The 17,209-nt window shown below is 39.0% G+C and overlaps 1 protein-coding gene across 1 annotated transcript in view; it reads left to right on the plus strand.

Annotated features, from left to right (window-relative positions):
* The window catches only part of LOC132904632 (serine-rich adhesin for platelets-like), a 215,175-nt gene that overhangs the window by 183,606 nt on the left and 14,360 nt on the right, over positions 1-17,209 (plus strand). Inside the window, exons 2-5 of the mRNA XM_060955291.1 lie at positions 6,998-11,199; positions 14,997-15,122; positions 15,671-15,781; positions 16,743-16,929. Of these exons, the coding sequence (XP_060811274.1) occupies positions 6,998-11,199; positions 14,997-15,122; positions 15,671-15,781; positions 16,743-16,929 (4,626 nt within the window). The remainder of the gene's footprint in view (positions 1-6,997; positions 11,200-14,996; positions 15,123-15,670; positions 15,782-16,742; positions 16,930-17,209) is intronic.

Genomic DNA, 17,209 nt, shown 5'->3' on the forward strand with positions numbered 1-17,209 from the left:
CAAGTATTGGTAAAATATCGTTCACACTGAGAGTCAGACAGGAATCAAAAATCCATTGTTTAGAACAATTTATTAATCGTACAAAGCATAACCACAGTTTAACTAGAACTCAATCAGGTATTGTATGCAATAGCTATATAAACTATACTGTAGTTTGTTCTACATACTACGCTGTAGATATCATTATGTTTTAATAAAGCATTTTTTATCAGGCATATTTCATTTTTAATATTTATACATATTATATAAATATTTTATTATTTAGTCATATGAATGTACTATAGAGTAATACGAAATTCGATATATTTCGATTTAACTAAATATAATGCTAGTATAAATGCTGTAATAAATATAATAGTATGCAAATGCTTCCTCTAGTAACAGTACATTTTCATAAATACACATTTCGACATACCACAAAGTATTCATTTATTCGATATCTCCACATCGAATTATAATTTATTCAAACACCTGTTTGTAATTTATTCCAATCTATCATCATCTTATGTCACGTCAAATACTAACAACTTTCGTTCCAATTTTTGCAAAATCCTGTCACCAGATTCTACCATCCACTTGATGTTTAAAATTCGTAAATATGTATATAATTCCGCACGAGACGCGAGATACGATCCCATGAAAGGACAAGAGACTCGAGGACCGTCGTGATCGATGAAGAAACAGTAATCGCTACATCGTTCGGCGACATGGCTGTTTTCCGTGCGGAACAATGGCTGTTCTAGCGGAGAGAGCCGTGGTGGAATCAAGGAAACAAGGACAGAAAGAACAGCACTGACCTTCCTTATACACGTGTTCACATAAAACATTACGATCTTTTATGCGGTCACGTTCGCGGCGATAACCCACGACTTCTCGTGCCTTCTTCTGTTGCGACGCCAGCTTCGCCACCGAGTCCTCCCCTTTCTTCTTCCTCCGCCATTATTATTATCCGCCAATTCTTTTTTTCGCCTGTGCCAGTCGGTTCCTCCGGTTTCACCGACGGGACAAGGAGGACACCCATGGACCCCTCTAGAATTCCGTGCAACGTCGGATTCTTGCGCGCCAGTGCAGAAGGTCAGATGATGACTCGCGATTCCGGAAGGGATAATAGGTGGTCTGCATTATTCAGGACCTCAGGATGCAGGACCAAGACCATTGCTCGGTGTCGGACCTCACGTTTAACCGCTACGATTGCGCCGGACAAAAATGCCCGCTCGTCGATGTGGAAGCGATTCGATGCTTCGAATTGAATAACAACGGTGTACGGGCTCGTTTCTGCCCCGATCTTCCTATCCACCAATCCCTGATAATTTGGTGAATCGCTTGAAACGTTTCGACGATCAGTGATTTTGTACTTGTGAGTTCTCTGGGATACATTGGGCTCATATTCTTCAGTGTTTGGTTTTTGAAGAGATGAGAGATATTTGGTGATATTTCATTAGTCGCTATGTTTTCTGAACGCTATACCAGTTACAGATTAAACAGACTTTTTGGATTCTGAAAGATGGGTACGTTTATTTAGAGGAAGAAGATAACGAGTAAAAAAAAGTTTAATATTTTATTCTCAAAATTATATTGCAATTTGTGATGCAATCTTGTAGATTACCACTTGATGATTCAGTACTTGGGGTCTAATTTCTATGGAATTCTACTCTGTATAATTTGTGAATAATTTCAAAATCACGTAGCGCAATACGCGAGTAAACTATTTCACTGGAAAACAAGTAAATAAAATGTCGATTAAGCTGCAATTGCAACGCCCTTAAAATTTTTTCCAGGTCATCCGGTTCTGAAAATTACGACCGGTTTGCACGGTTCCACGCAACAAAGTGCATGTTCTCATAGCAATCATATCTGGTCTTTCCGAGTGAACGAGATCTGGTACTCACGTTTTTGTCATGAACGCTGGTTATGCGTATCTCGACTTTGTTGTTTGGTTTGATCACATCAATAATCAAAGTACTGAATCGTTCGAAAACAACATTAATCAAGATCCTAAGACGTGCTCGTAAAAATCAACGTAATACCAAGTCTATAGTTGAACGTAAATAAAATCAACATACTGATATCATACTAACATACTTATAATACGACTGGAACTCGAAGATTCATAAATAGACATCATCTGTTCACCGTGAAAGCTTAAAATCCAAAAATAAGTAAATCGTATTTAAGCACCGAAGAAAAGAAGTTGGATATGTTTTACGACCTTCTGTCAAGTTTTATTTAAACGACATCGAATACTGGGAACAAAAATGACGGAATTGCGTGGCAGTCAATTCCTTCGATTCGCACACCCATTCATCAGACTGAAGTTGGAGAAGGGGTCATTTTTCGTGGTGAAACAAAACGAGAATTGCCCATTAACCGCACGATAGGGTGGAAGATGTCGATGTACCATCGCGTGTGCGAAAGCCACGAACGAAGATCCCCCAGGCGTTCCTTGTCTGTGTGTAACGTAAATATAGCGTATCTCGTTAGTTTTCTTATCAACCACCAGAGAAACGATCCCTTAGATCACACTAATTTTGAATCAATTTTAATATACCTTCTGCACTTTCGATATAGTTCATTGTGATAATGATATTCTAACCAGATTAATATTAATCTTTTATTTTCATATAAAAATTCTGTATTCCAATGTGACAAAGCAATATTTATACATAGCAATTTTTTGATAAAAATGTACGCATGGTAGACTGGATTTATCATGGATATATTGATGAAGTCATTAAATTAATTGTTCTTTCTTGGTTTGTAATTTGTTTCGTGAAATACGGTGTCCTGCGGTGAAGTTTATGACACTCTTTCCGTGCAAGAATACATATGAGCTGTCGGAAGTTGATGGGTCGTCAATTATACTTGACCTCGATAAAACTTCTTTTCGGAATTTTTTGTCGAATTTTGATAAGTTACGATGTGAAAAGTGCCACAGTAGGCTTTGTAGAGCTTTCAGACATCATCCATGTTCTTATCGTTGATAAAGCGAAACCTTCTATTTTGATTTATTTTCTTCAGTTATATTCGTAAAACACTGGCTAATATTATCTGCATCTTACAATTCGAATATTACAGAAATTTCTTTATTACAGAAATTAAATGAATTTCTAAAACACATAAGGAACAATTAATTTAACAGGAAAGAAGACAAAGTGTATTGGATGGAAAAACGGAGAAAATTAATGAATAGTTTACGCTTCACGTGGAAACAGTAAGACAACTGTGTTAGCCGTGTACGGAGGCATCCCTTTTCCCGTCACTGATGATTTACCACGGAAGCGGTTCTCGCGCGCTTAAAACTGCTTTCCACGTGTCGTAGACTTGTAAGTTATGCGCGTGCATATGGAGACGTAAGTGCCTGATGCGGTCATTCTCGCGCCGTGTAACATCGTCGCGGCCTACGGATAAAATTTTGTCCATCCGCACCTAGAGTATAGGCGTCAAGAAAAAGTGTAAATTATCGCGAAACCTGTGGAATGTTGCCGGAAGAACTAGCGGATTTGCTGATTTACCGACCGCCTTTAATTACGAACGCGTTACTGATTTGTAACATCATACGAATAAATTTCACGTTGAATATTCCCCAGACACGACTACACGCCGTCAATTATTTCGCTGCGGGAACTTCTCTTTGTTTGTAAATTTTCATATTTATTATTTATGTAATTGTTAAGAGATAGATATCGGCGTTGTAAGAAATGAATTCGATAATAATTCTATCTGTCGTGTGTAAAATTGAACACTGATAAAAAGGATGGTTGGAAACTTCAATGTTTGCTTAGAATATCGATATTTAAAGTAAAAATGATAGATTGCTTTGGATCATACAAAATATGAACTATTTACTTTTTGATTATTCTCCGAGATATTAACGATAGAACGAACCAAGGATTAACTGTATTTCATTTGTCTTGAAACATATCGTAAATAAGGATTACAAAGGCGAAACGTGATAAGCCATTTTTTTAAACTAATTGCGAATCATATTAAGATATCCTCTTTTAGCCAACAAGTTATGTATACACAAACGTCTTTTTTTCAAATAAATATGGCGATAAGTTAGTGCAGGTATAATTTCTTCTGCGTAGAATTACTGATAATACTAAAAATAATATGAACGATGAAATAGCTTAGATTAGCAGAGAATGTGATGGAAAAAATGGACACGAGTCTGTGGGATTGGTCGTCCGCGTGGCAGGTCGCTTCTTCCATATCTTTTATTTGTGTTTGCTTATAAGGAAACTGGTACCATGTAATTACCTTGAGATACCGCTACGGTGTTATCACACCCTTTCCTCTTTTCTGTTTGTCGTATCGTGAGTCGAGATAGAGATCTCCTCTCGTCCGTACTTATAAAGTGGTTTGACCCGAGACCTTGACACTTGACTTCAACCGCATCCTTTCTTCATTGAGGGACACCGTTAGCTTCGTGGACTCTACAGAGGGTGACACCACTTTCCTTTCATTGGATGCAAAGCGTGTCACAGAAATATAATATACGAAATACACAAGTAATGACAATTTTTAGAGCAATGTTCCAAATTTTATTGATTCCTTAACTACTGACAAGCAATCTGATTGTGTTCTAGGCGATACTTTTCTTTGCGCTCCTTGGTAGCTTTTAAAATTCTGTTTATCAACATATAAAATATTTTCTAACAGCAATTTGTACTATATTAAAATTTAAAGTTAGTGTTACATTAATTTTATAAATATGTAGCAGCACTAAATTTTCATCAGAATCTAGTAAACTCCGTATGAGTATTAGTGTCTCAAAATTAGATGTTGGCAGTTAAGCATTGTACAAATAGGTTTAAATTTATATATAAATGAGATAAAGAATGTTGGTTTTAAATTTAGGCTATCTGTTGTTACATTTTATGATTTTTATACGAATCGTTTCCTTCGTCATTATTAACGTATACTTGAAATTAATGTAACTGTTATATGTTATCAGAAGAAACATACGTTAATATGTCTTAAATAATTGTAAACGTTCTAACTTTCTCCTGACAGTCTTCCTTAATATCTGCTCGGAAGTTCAAGAACGATAAACGAGTAGTATACTTCAATGCTACTAACGGTACTATCAGATCCTTTCTCCTTCTCCTGCCGATGTATCCACGATCACGATGAAAGTCTTCCTCTTGTCTACATGCACGAGGTAACTCGACCTGAGGCCTTGGTACTTGATCGACCAAATTCTTTTCTCACAGGCTACCGATCTTATTCCACTACTCACGTTCTTTCTACAAGAAAAATTGCTCTTCACATCTAAGATAACATCCTTTAAATAAATCAGTCGCAATGAAACGATTACAACACGTTTTCAGACGGTTTGAGAATCAAACATGATTGAGTGTACAATATAATTAATTTCAGTCAATACATTAGCACTGCCTTTTTCTTTGATCTTGTTACTTAAATCTTACGTTCATCTATAAAAGATTACAATCAGAATCGATCGATTTCGCGTTTCCATACAGTTATAGAGCAATGAACGAAGCGTCTACGGTGTTCAGTGATCTCGATATGAATAATTGGCGAGAATAAGGCGGTGCTACATAATCACGACGACATGCAATTCCTTCTCGTTCCGGCTCTATTCGTAGAGAGAAAGTCCGGTTAATGTAAACGGATCCGTAACAATACGTCAAGAAATAGTAAAACATACAGTTGTTACACGAGCTCGTACTCACGGCTACGAATTCCTTTCCTTCTTTTCTTCCGTTTTTGATACACGTAATACACGCTAAAAGAATTCACGAAATCGATAGATCAATGCAAAAGTATCTTTCCAATGTCTCGTAGTTAATGGCGTTACGATACAAGTCTGAGACTAACCAGACATTATTTAACAAACAGCGATCTTGGAAAATTAAATATTGTACGACTAATTAGTTATTTAATCGTTTCCATTCGCGACATTAACAAACGAGTCTATCGTTTCCATCGTTCGTTCAACTCGCTTGTAATCGTTTCTTGTCATGATATACCACCAAAAGTAGGTTCAACATGTTTATCGAGCATTTAGATCGTCTGTTCAGAGGCTAATAATTATCAATCGGTCGATTTACAACACATTCCATTCAAATTGCACACCATCGACCAACCGAGGATAAACAGAACGTGAATGGGACCGAATTCATGGAACATCGAAATAAACGGAACGTTTCTTAAGATCACGGATGGTCGACTGGACTTGTTATCTTTTTTATTTTTCTCCTTTTTTCATTCTTTTCTCCACGCAGGGTTACACGGACCCTGTACCGTTATTTCACGGTTCCGTACGCGGCAGCGAACGTTTGCTTCTTTACGTCACCTTCTTCGTGGCCCGTCACACCGCTAAAATTCCCCGAAGTCATGATCCGATTAAAATCGCGCGTCAAATTCAAGCCAATGATTTGGCGCGCAGTTAGATCGATCAAACTGATTTCTTACGTAATTACTAGATCGTGCATGTTTATGCAAATTTACATTATTAGGTGTGTAACTAAGGAAGTGAATTCTAAATAGAAATTAGTTTCGCTTGCTATGTATTATAACTGAGGATTTTTTAGCGTATTTTAGAAATTCAAAACTGTATAGAATATAACATGCAAAAATAAAGTAGAGTATTTAGTAACGAAACAAATTTCTGCGTAGTTTTCATTTCTTTAGTTTGAAAAATTATGACTTTACATAAATATCTGTAATCTTGAAAAGTTAATTATAAGTTATTAGAAATTAACAAAAAAACTCAATTATGAACTATGCAGAATTAGTAAAGTGATAAAATAAGTTGCCGAATTCAAGAATTGAAGCGTGTGCACGAATTCGTTTGATTTTAATATTCGACCGCCAAGTTCGTAATAATATTATAATTGTTTGATTAACGTTGCGGAAGAAATTTGCTAAATAGAAATAATTTCCATTATTCGGTAAAGAAGGAAAAATGCGTCGTTTGTACTTGAAGTTAAGAATAGCTCGTTAAAGCTGACGAACTGTTTGTTTGCAGATTCCTCGATCGGCGATCATCGTCAGGGTCGCATGTCCCTTCAAGCCGAGCTACCGTCGTCGAAGGCGAAGAGGGAGCAGGCGCTTCGCAGCATCCTCGCGGCGAGAAGACGACAGATCTTCAGTCAACGGCCGATTGAATCTCGGAATCTGAACCGCACACCAAGACCATTCGACGCGTCCGCGAAAGATTCGCCGGATGTTCTCGAGGCTCAAGAGACGAGGCATGGAATGTACGTAACCGCACCAGCTACCATTAAACAGGACGAAGAAACAGCAAGTAGGATCATCGTGCCAGAATTGTCGAGCAAAGATGTGGACATCGAATTCGTATCGAAGGACGTAGAAGGCAAACAAACGATCGAGCAAAGTTCAACAAAACCGAGCAACGAGAATCTCACTGTCTCTGCTATTGAAGATAAACCAGTCTCTAGTAACCTCAAAAGCAACCATTCAATTAATCAAAGAAATTCCACTTCGTCATCCTCAACGACTGTCATCGTTAATACACAGAAAGCTTCTGATACGGAAGTTCGTAAAAAGAACATTGTCTCTATGCCAGAATCTTTGTACAATTACTTTAGGCCGGTAGAAAGTAATATACCTGTAGAAGACATGTCACAGTTTCTATATTTTGGTCAGAAGATTCAACCAGAGACGCAGAATACAACTGGGAACAATTCGGTTGAATCTACGCCAACCGTGCCAACTGTACCCAGTTCTCGAAGAAGGTATTCCATGAAGAGATTCAGTGCTACGACGCCTGTACCAGTGCCCAGGTTGGAAGAGATTATCAACGAAGAGATGAATATAGCCGTAGAAAGGCAGACGGTCGAGAAGAATAAGGTCTCGAAGATTAAGAACGTGTTTAGAAGCGCGGAAAATGGCGTTTACTACAGGAAGGCCAGGCCAACGGAGGGAGCGATTGCCTCGAATATGATCGCAGCGAAGGAGACAGGAAACGGCACCGAGGCTAGAACAGACTCTGGAGATAAATTTCGCGACAATAACTCGTCCGCTCACGCTGACGCTGCGAACCAGCTGCGGCGCGAGAGAGGAAGTGCTACAACCCACGTGGCCGTTGAAACGAGGAATGCGACCAACTCGACCCAGATACCGTACGCGCAGCCCGTTTCCGCGAACATGTACGACCAGACCGAAAGTGAAATCAGTTTTAAGGATCGTCCTGCGGATACGAATGAATCCAAAACCGCTTCTACAACGTTGAACCGAGTGGAGCATACGAAGGCAATGAAGAGTTACACACGAAGAAGGAAGAACAATAATTTATCCGTAAACATCAGTACCGAAAACGAATCCGCATTTGAATATGAGAATCCTCCAGAGACTACAGATACAGAAATGTATGGAGAGCAGACGGAGAAAAAGATACGAAGGATCGATGTGTACGAAATAAACGATCACCCAGATATCTTTAAAACGGAAGAACCGCAAGCGGACCAAGTACACGTGACTAACTCCCGCGAGAGTAATAACATCGAGACTTCGACTTCCAGAGACAAGATCGGTCGATCGACCACCGAACCATTTCGGATCGTTTGGGCGTCTCCTGAGACGTCCACCCTGCGGATTATCGTAACCGAGGGGAGTTTAGAAGGGAGTTTCGCGATCGGCGCAGATGCTGCGGAGAAGTATACCGTTAAACCGGTCGATTCTACGATGGAACGAGTTCGCAGCTTGGCTTCCGGCGATGTTCCCGCTGCGGACGCGGTTGCATCGAGCACGACGATAGCGTCTACGAGTTGGTCCGCGAGCAACGTTCAGTCAGGCGCGTTTACGATCGAGCCGGTGTTAGTTCGGTCCAAGTCTCGACATCGGGAACAGAAACAGCAGCAGCTGGAAGGAAGCAGCAAGGTAGAGCACGAGGGGAATCAGGATCCGCATCGACATCAGCGGCAGGAACAACAACAGCAGCAGCAGCACGTGTACGCTTACACGATAACGAACGTGACGCGGCTATTGCGCAACTACACCGGACCTGGGTTAAGCAGAGAGGAACAAGGAGGTCCAGAGCGGAGCACCGGTACGACCGAGATAACGACCGGATCAGCGCAGCGGCGTCAGCCACCGCCGCTGTCTCTTCTGCTTCCTCGTGCCGGTAGTGGTATAGAGGCAGGCCGAGCGCCGGCGGAACTCAGTGCCGGCACAACCGTCGAACCAGCCGCAGCCGGTGGAGCGTCCGCTGCTCACCTGGTGGGGGAACGACAGAGGAAAGTGGTTACAGTCGCGCCGCCGCAGTCGCATCAACGTGCGGTCAACAGAACGTCGCTGGTGCAGCTGACCAGCGTAAACAAGACCGGGCCGAGGTCAACGAAGCCGACGGAACCGAGCCACCGAGGCGCCGTCCGCTGGAATCACACTAAAGTTAGAAATACGGATTTAGAGGGGTTCAACGACAGGAGGTTTCTCAGGAAGTCGGCCAGCGCGGTGCTCAATCAACGAATTGGAGCAAGTCCCGAAGAGGACGCTGTGCTCCCGGTAATAGGCAAGAGACGAAGGTTGACAAATGGACAGACAGTATCCAATAGAAGGGTTAAAGGGACGAGCAAGATCGTAGAAGAGAATTTGAGTAAAGTGAATGGGTCTGAATCTTATTTGGTCGGTGATAAGAAAAATTTGGAGAAGAAGAATGTAGAGGATGTGGTGGAGGGTCGAGGATTTAGGTTAGCAAAAATTGATGTGAATCGAACAAGTACCATTTTGGAAAATATGACGGCGGAAAGCGTAACAATGCAGCAGAGAGTTTCGCCTACTACGATCTCGTTTGTTCCCTCCGTGGAAGAAACGATCGATTGTACTACTCCTCAGACACCTGTGAATACCACGGAGGAAGATGGAAACAATGTGACAGAAGTGGTCACTTCACCAAGTGGAAATACGAACGTTGATACCAAAGACGAAAATACCGGGTTTGGAGGTGAAAACGAGAGTGTTCCCACGAGTAATGGTAACGCGTCCGATAGGAATGGCGAGAGTGGTGCGGATAATGGTAACGATAACGGAAGTGGTTCGCCGACCGTGACAGTGACCGCGACGGCCGACGAAACGATCGTGCCCAAAGAAACGAGTACCACGCCGATGTCGGCGCCAGTTTTTCCGGTTACACCCAGAATAATCACGGAAGCGAGTCGAGCGTTGGTGGAGAAAGAAACTTTCACCTTGAAGCCAACGGACTCCGCTATGACGGATATCAAAACGACCGAACTGGACAAACCTAGAATGTCTAACCTACATCCTTCGGAAATCCAAAAGATGTACAGGTCAAAAGATACCACCGTGACTACGACTACAACTGGTGCATCGACTTCGTTCACTACGACAGAAGCTCCGACCACTACGATAACCGCGGTTCAAATAGAAATTTCTACTATTCCCGAAAACCAAAGTACAACCTCTGATTCGAAAATACCGAGTTCGGAAGTGAAACCTGATCCGTTTTCAGATTCAACTATACAAGGAATAAAGTCAGAAATATCCACAAATCCGTCGACAGAAACTGGAAAGCGAGCGTCTGGTGAAAGGTCACCTGAAGTTAGAGGCAGAAACCTGTCTGATAAATCTCAGGATGCATCATCCGACAAAGACGACGTGCTACCTATAATGCATCTATACAACACTTCAGACATCTTCAACAACACTGGTCCCATGAACTCGTTCTCCCGCAGTATGGAACGACGAGCGGAACTTCCGGTGAGCACGAAGCAACCAGAGACTTCGAGAACGACCGAGAAAGCCAACGACACGGTTACCTCGAAAAGTGCTACGAACGAAACGAATTCTATCCGTGTCCCAGAAAGCACGAGGAAGGATAAACAGGAAGAGAATCGTGATACGACCACGCAGGTTCCACCGACGGGTCCAGGTAGAGGATCCACGAGCGGAAGTAGTAACAATCGAACGAAACACAGGCCAATTTATCACCACACGATCCTGCCGGAATACAACACCTCTGTGTATTCCAACGAACTGAATAGGACGTTCTTTGAAAGTGGATTGATATCGGTTAGTCCAAGGGAATCGGTGAATATCAGTGAAGTGATATCGAAGAGACATGATGGAGATGCCATTGCATCGCAGGAGACTGTAGCCGTGGTGAGCTACATCTTGGCGACATTGGTCGTCTTTCCAATCGCCGTTGGCGTTGGGCTAATTCTAAGAAGACTGATACTTAGGAATCGTAAGGTGAGTGAGATTTTTTTTCGGTTAAAGTGGATATGCAATAGCTCACGAAAGTAATATTTGAACACTTACTAGAGAAAACTTTTATGTCCATATGTTGAAATTTCATTAGCAATGTAGTGAGACACGATTGTTACGATTATGATTTTCAGCTAATTATAGGCGTTAAAGCCTGGATCCACTGAATATTGATGTTAATTAATGTAATGTATCATTAACTGTTTAAATATTTTTGTGATCTTTGTGATACATGCTTGTATTAAATATATTGTCATTACTATATACATTTTTAGATTGTTTTCAAACTCTGCTCAGGCTCATAATGGTATTAATGAAATTTTTAAACGTTTCTTATATCATATCATATGCATTCATAGAATGTGCCTACAGGTGTTAGAATACTTTAAGCCTTTATATACGGAGTTGTGAATATAGGGTGTCAGCATTAGAAAGTATTTGTAGAGGTACTATATAATATAGGTCACCGGATGAAAGTGGTCTAGTGACGTTTGATGGTGGTCCAGTGGCCAGGCTCCGTTTCACGTGAAAGTTCGCAGAGGTGTAGGAACAAGGTTGGTGTCGATGACCTGGTTATTTTTGGACCAGTATCTCGAACAGTGTGCACTACTTTTGTTTACTGATCGAATTGTTAGAGTATCAAAAAAAAGTTTATAACTCTTTTTTAGTTATCTTTCATTATTTTTTATATCATTAGTGCTATGAGTGGATGGATGTAATAGATTTTCTAGATTTTCGTTAAAAAATGTTGCATACTTTATTCGATGTAGTTGAGCCTGTAGGATTACATTTCACGTATAACAAATGATGATTGTATGGAAGAGAAAAGAGATTTTAATACTACTTTATGATTAAATAGCAGAATTTTGATATAACATAATGAGAAATGCAAATAATTTGCCAGGTCCAATGTTCTTAATATATGAAAGTAGGTAATAAATTGGCAAAGTCTAACTAATCAAAAATAAAATTATCGAAACAAGGAATATTTTAATATTTTCAATATTGTGTAATAAGATTTAGAAATTCTACTATAATGTCATCCATACGCTATGCATGAGTCTACCGTATAACAAAAATTCTGTGTCTTGAAAAACATTCCTCTCCAAATTCTGTCTCAAACATTTCGTTTTAGACACCGCGGTTTTTACGTCAAACACCCCGGAATAAAAACATCTTGCTCGAGTCTCACCCCTAGAAAATTCTCTCTCCCAGGTTACCTACCCGGGTTTGTTTGACAGGACGGTTTGAAAGCGACGCTCCCAACCGTGTAGCCGAGGGGTGACCATTTGAAATGGTATCCTTCAGTCGCTAAACGTTTCATTTTTATTCGCCGTGATTCTCGTCCAGCGGTGTAATTTCCTCTTGAGCCTGCTGCTCACCGGCCGCATTATCCCGACAAAAAATTTTGATTTACGATTGTGTACCGTAAAGCGTATCTGACCGATGATCGCTAAATCGAAACGCGAATTGTATACCAGCGCCACTTAAGTACCGTTACGTTGGCCCCGTGGATTATCGTCGACCGCGAGCATTTATCATCTGGCCATTAACAGACAAGACTTTCGTTATCTTCCGCAAAGTAGATCCACGTGCGTGTGTTTCCTTGATACTTTTCAATAATTACCCTAAAAACCGACGCATTTCCGTGCACGTCGAAACTAGTAATATCCCGAGGTCGGGGAACTTGTTCAATTGAAGGAATTAATGAAATCATAAATAGACTGTGATTATCTATGCTACTTCGTATTTCTAGAAAAACAAATATAGACATGAAACCCAAGCAGAAATTTGTTTTATCGTAATTGGTGTAAAACTGCATATTTTATATACTTCTGAATATTATGAGCAGTATATGCGTCTTTGCTTTTCTAAATGTCCCAGAAATGCATACAAATCTACAGTCTAATTACAGTTTATAAGAAACACATAAATTTTCATTATGAATTTATTATTATTATTATTTATTACGAATTTGAAATTTCTTATTTTTATGCTAATACAGAAAGAATTATTTGTATCTCGAATTTCGTAAATTTTATCACTATAATCACTCATTCGTATGTTTATCGCTACAAATAAGAGACACAGGAAGCTGGCTCTTATTAATTAGTATTTTTTTATTTACTAGAATTGCTATTGGATACACTGTGCGTCGCTAAGATCGAGCTGGCGCGTATCCCCGAGTTCGCGTTGAATGAACCGTAATGAAAGATCGCCACTTCCTCCTCCTTTGTAACTGGAAATGCTTTCGCATAAGCACATACTAGGAAGCGAATGCCTTCAGCGATCGTTAACGATACGACTATTCGAGTTTCTGCAGATAATTTATAGATCGTGATGGATTTCGTTGGTAATGAATTTGTGACATAATTTTTTGAACGGTCTCAGACGAGGAAAATATTTGTATGACTGCTGATAAAAAAACATAAGACGCGTGTTAGTCATTTCTATTTTGGAATGGTTTGACGAAGGTTCGTCAGATTAGTTTGTATGACGCGTGTTAGTTGGATTCTTTTTTACTTAATCGGTTTACCTTCTGAGGGTCTCACATAAGTTTTTCTTTATTATTACTATTATTATTATTATTCTAAAAAATATGAAGAGGACTCTGCAATTGTTTAAGAAAAACGCTGATGTATTTAGTAATTTTCCTTTGATATCATTACTTTTTACGTAAATACTAATCTTTTGGTTGAAATAGACGGAATAAAAAACCAAATCAGCCATCGTGACGCGATCGCTTTTTTGCAAATTTCTTCGTGCTTTGTCCCTGAACTCGCCGCGAATGGCCACGACAACTCGGTTGTCGACTAATTTTTGCGGATCGCGAAGGATTGCCAGTGATTCACCGGATTTTCAATGAACGTCCGATCACGATGGTTAGGTTCATTATATCGATTGAATAATCCTTTTTTCCCGCAAAAATACAGTGTGTCGTTCCGTGTGCTTCGATCTATCGGATAGTATAATGTCTTGAAATAATGAGAAAGTAAATTACATAATGCGAAGATCGTTTGCGTCTTTGTCTTCGATAAGCGTTTAATTGCGCACTCTCTGATGAGCATAAAAGTTGAAAAAAATTAAACTGCAACCGTTGAAAAATTGCAATAGTTTAAAATATTGTAGAAAGAAAAGGAAAAAGGAAATGGAATTCAACTTGGTTGAATTTTTTAGAATCAACCAGTAAAAAATGTATAAATTTTTAAGTATGGATAAGTATTGACATAAATTAATCATTTTCCATGATAAAGAGCCACCCGTGTTCCGCTTTATCCATGTCGTGTTTTCGTCGTTAAAAATTACTGATTTATTGTGGTATGCAGGAAACAGCTTCTTCAAAGGTGATGTAAATGTAACAAAAATATATTCGAATGCAAAAGTACGAAGCAGTCACGTATTTTCTCTTCTGTTTGCGTCAAACACATATTTCTTCGTTGATATCCTAACGTTCGTTCGCATTTTGCATATTTTCAATTTCATTCTCATAATATTTTCATGTTCATCAACGATATCCACGAAATTCATATTTCTTGAGCGGCTATAAATAATTTTTTTTATAACGGAACGTCGTGGTACTTGTCGAACGTTCGTAATTAAATAAACAAAACGATCGATAAAACATGACTACTTGTTATTGCAGACTCGATTCCTTTACTCGAGTCACGATTACTTTATGAGCTGCGAAAATACTCGAAGGAAATCGAGGTTTCTCGTAAATTGCACGCTCGATCGTTCTTGTCGACTGCATGTACAACAAGATGACGTTGATTTTTTCGTAGGTACTGGAGGAGTCAGACACATCGTCGGAAATAAGCTGCCGGAAAGACGCGCTGAATCTTGAAAATGGTGACTTCAAAACATCCATCGAGAAGGCGATCACGAAGCTTCCGAGGATACAACACTTGGTAGTCGCATATCTTATGTATCTTCTAAATCATATGAATGGAATATACAATTTTTTTTTTAAATAACATAGTTATTTACACGTTCAATTTTATCTTTTCTACGATAATCGGATGTATATTTAAAATCATGAGATAGAATGTAACTTTTATCAGAAACTAATCATAACAGATAAGACTTTTTCTATTCGTGAATAATTTATACACGTTATTAAAGTTATTAAGATCTTTATATAAATCATATATATTTTTCACAAATGTAATCAAGGGTTAACTTAATTAAAGTAAGTGAATAAAAAATTACGAAAATAAATTACGATAATACTCGGCCATTTCGGCGTAGTTCCATGCTGTTGCGTCTATTTGGATGGTTCATTCGAAAATAATCGCCGCGAAGAAACGATAATTCACGACGCAGAACGCCATTCTGCTCACCTTTTCGCCCGGAGTCGCGGTACATCAAAAGGAACTGGCCGGCCGCAGATTTATTCGTCAGGCATTTTTAAATAATTATCGTTCGCGATTCAATACAGTCTTCTTTTTCTGTTTAGTGTCACGAAGCGGAGAAACCACCGCCTCCATCGTCGCAAGAATCCAGATGGGAGTTTCCTAGAGATAAGCTTAGGTTACAGACGGTCCTCGGCCAAGGAAACTTCGGCCAGGTAAAGCGTTAGTCTCTCCCTCGAACGGAACAGGAACAGCGAGTCCTCAGGCGAGAGACGGCGATAATAAATCGTCCGACGTTAACGTGAAACGCGCGCCGCCCGCGAAATTTCGGTTACAACTCTTGAAACGCTCTTGTGAAACAATCTTTTATTCATTTATTTACTGGCGGGAGTGACCCATTAATAAGAAGTAGAAGAAAGAAAATTATATATGTATGAGTAATTTTAAAAAGGAATAATGTTCGCTCTGATAGTTCAGTTTTTCTTTTTATCAAATTTTTTATTATCTTTTTCGCTAAATTTTTTAATCTATTGTTCATTATTTCTATTAAGTGTGTATTAAATTGTTCGATCGTATGACGATTTTACGGACGTTTGTTGATTTCATGTTTTTCAATGGACAATAGATAGATCATTGTTTATCATTTATGTAATGATCCGTGGAACTCGCGGTGATATAATGGACTTCAAATGTTCAATAAACAGTTGTTGTTTGCATAGACATTCGAATTACTTTTGATTTAGTGATTCCTGGAATACTGGTTAGGTGGAACTATGCTTCTTATTAAGCAAATAATCAGTGAATACCTTGTCGATTGTCGGCAACATCTGAATTCTTTTATTATACAACTGTATTGTATAAGAATTCCTTATACATTACCGATTCTTTTCTTTGAAATATTTTATAAAAATTACAATCTACAATATATCTAACGAGAAAATTACTTTGCAACATTTAGTGTTCTAATCTTTAATACTGTTTTAATTGCTAGTAACGTACGTTTTTCAAGCAAAAGACATTCGGTAGATAATACTTATTTATTACATAATTTTCTGTCTAACGTGTAATATCGTATGCAATTCTGAACGCTAAAACCCAGTTTCACGCAGAAGATGGAGTTTATAATTAAAATCCTATTAGAAAGTCGAATTCACGTTGTATTTTTTGGTCGTTTAGGTCTGGAAGGCTGAAGCCGACGATTTAACTGGTCATCAAGGAACGACCCGGTTAGTAGCCGTCAAAACCGTCAAAGAAGGTGCTTCCGAACGAGAGAAGGAGGATCTGGTTCGAGAACTCGAAATCATGCAACAACTTGGCAACCATCCGAACGTCGTAACTCTTCTAGGTTGCTGTACAGAACAAGGTAGGCTCAATTAAATTAATTCCAGCATAGTTCATACAGCTTTTAATTCGAAATTATGTCATTTAATATGTGCACAAACAACACCTCAATTATAATGTCAAAATACTTAATATCTAAGGAAGAATTTACTAAAAATATTTTTATTTTTCTAATTAGTATAAGAGATAATATGAATAAAGCTAGTTCTTCATTTCTTAGATCAACATGTCATTCCTTACCTTAATGCTTTTATAAAGAAGACAAAGAAAAGTCTAAGTAAAGGTATTATTTAATATGTGAG

The sequence above is a fragment of the Bombus pascuorum genome, chromosome 1, assembly GCF_905332965.1.
Source record: "Bombus pascuorum chromosome 1, iyBomPasc1.1, whole genome shotgun sequence".
Classification (NCBI taxonomy): domain Eukaryota; kingdom Metazoa; phylum Arthropoda; class Insecta; order Hymenoptera; family Apidae; genus Bombus; species Bombus pascuorum.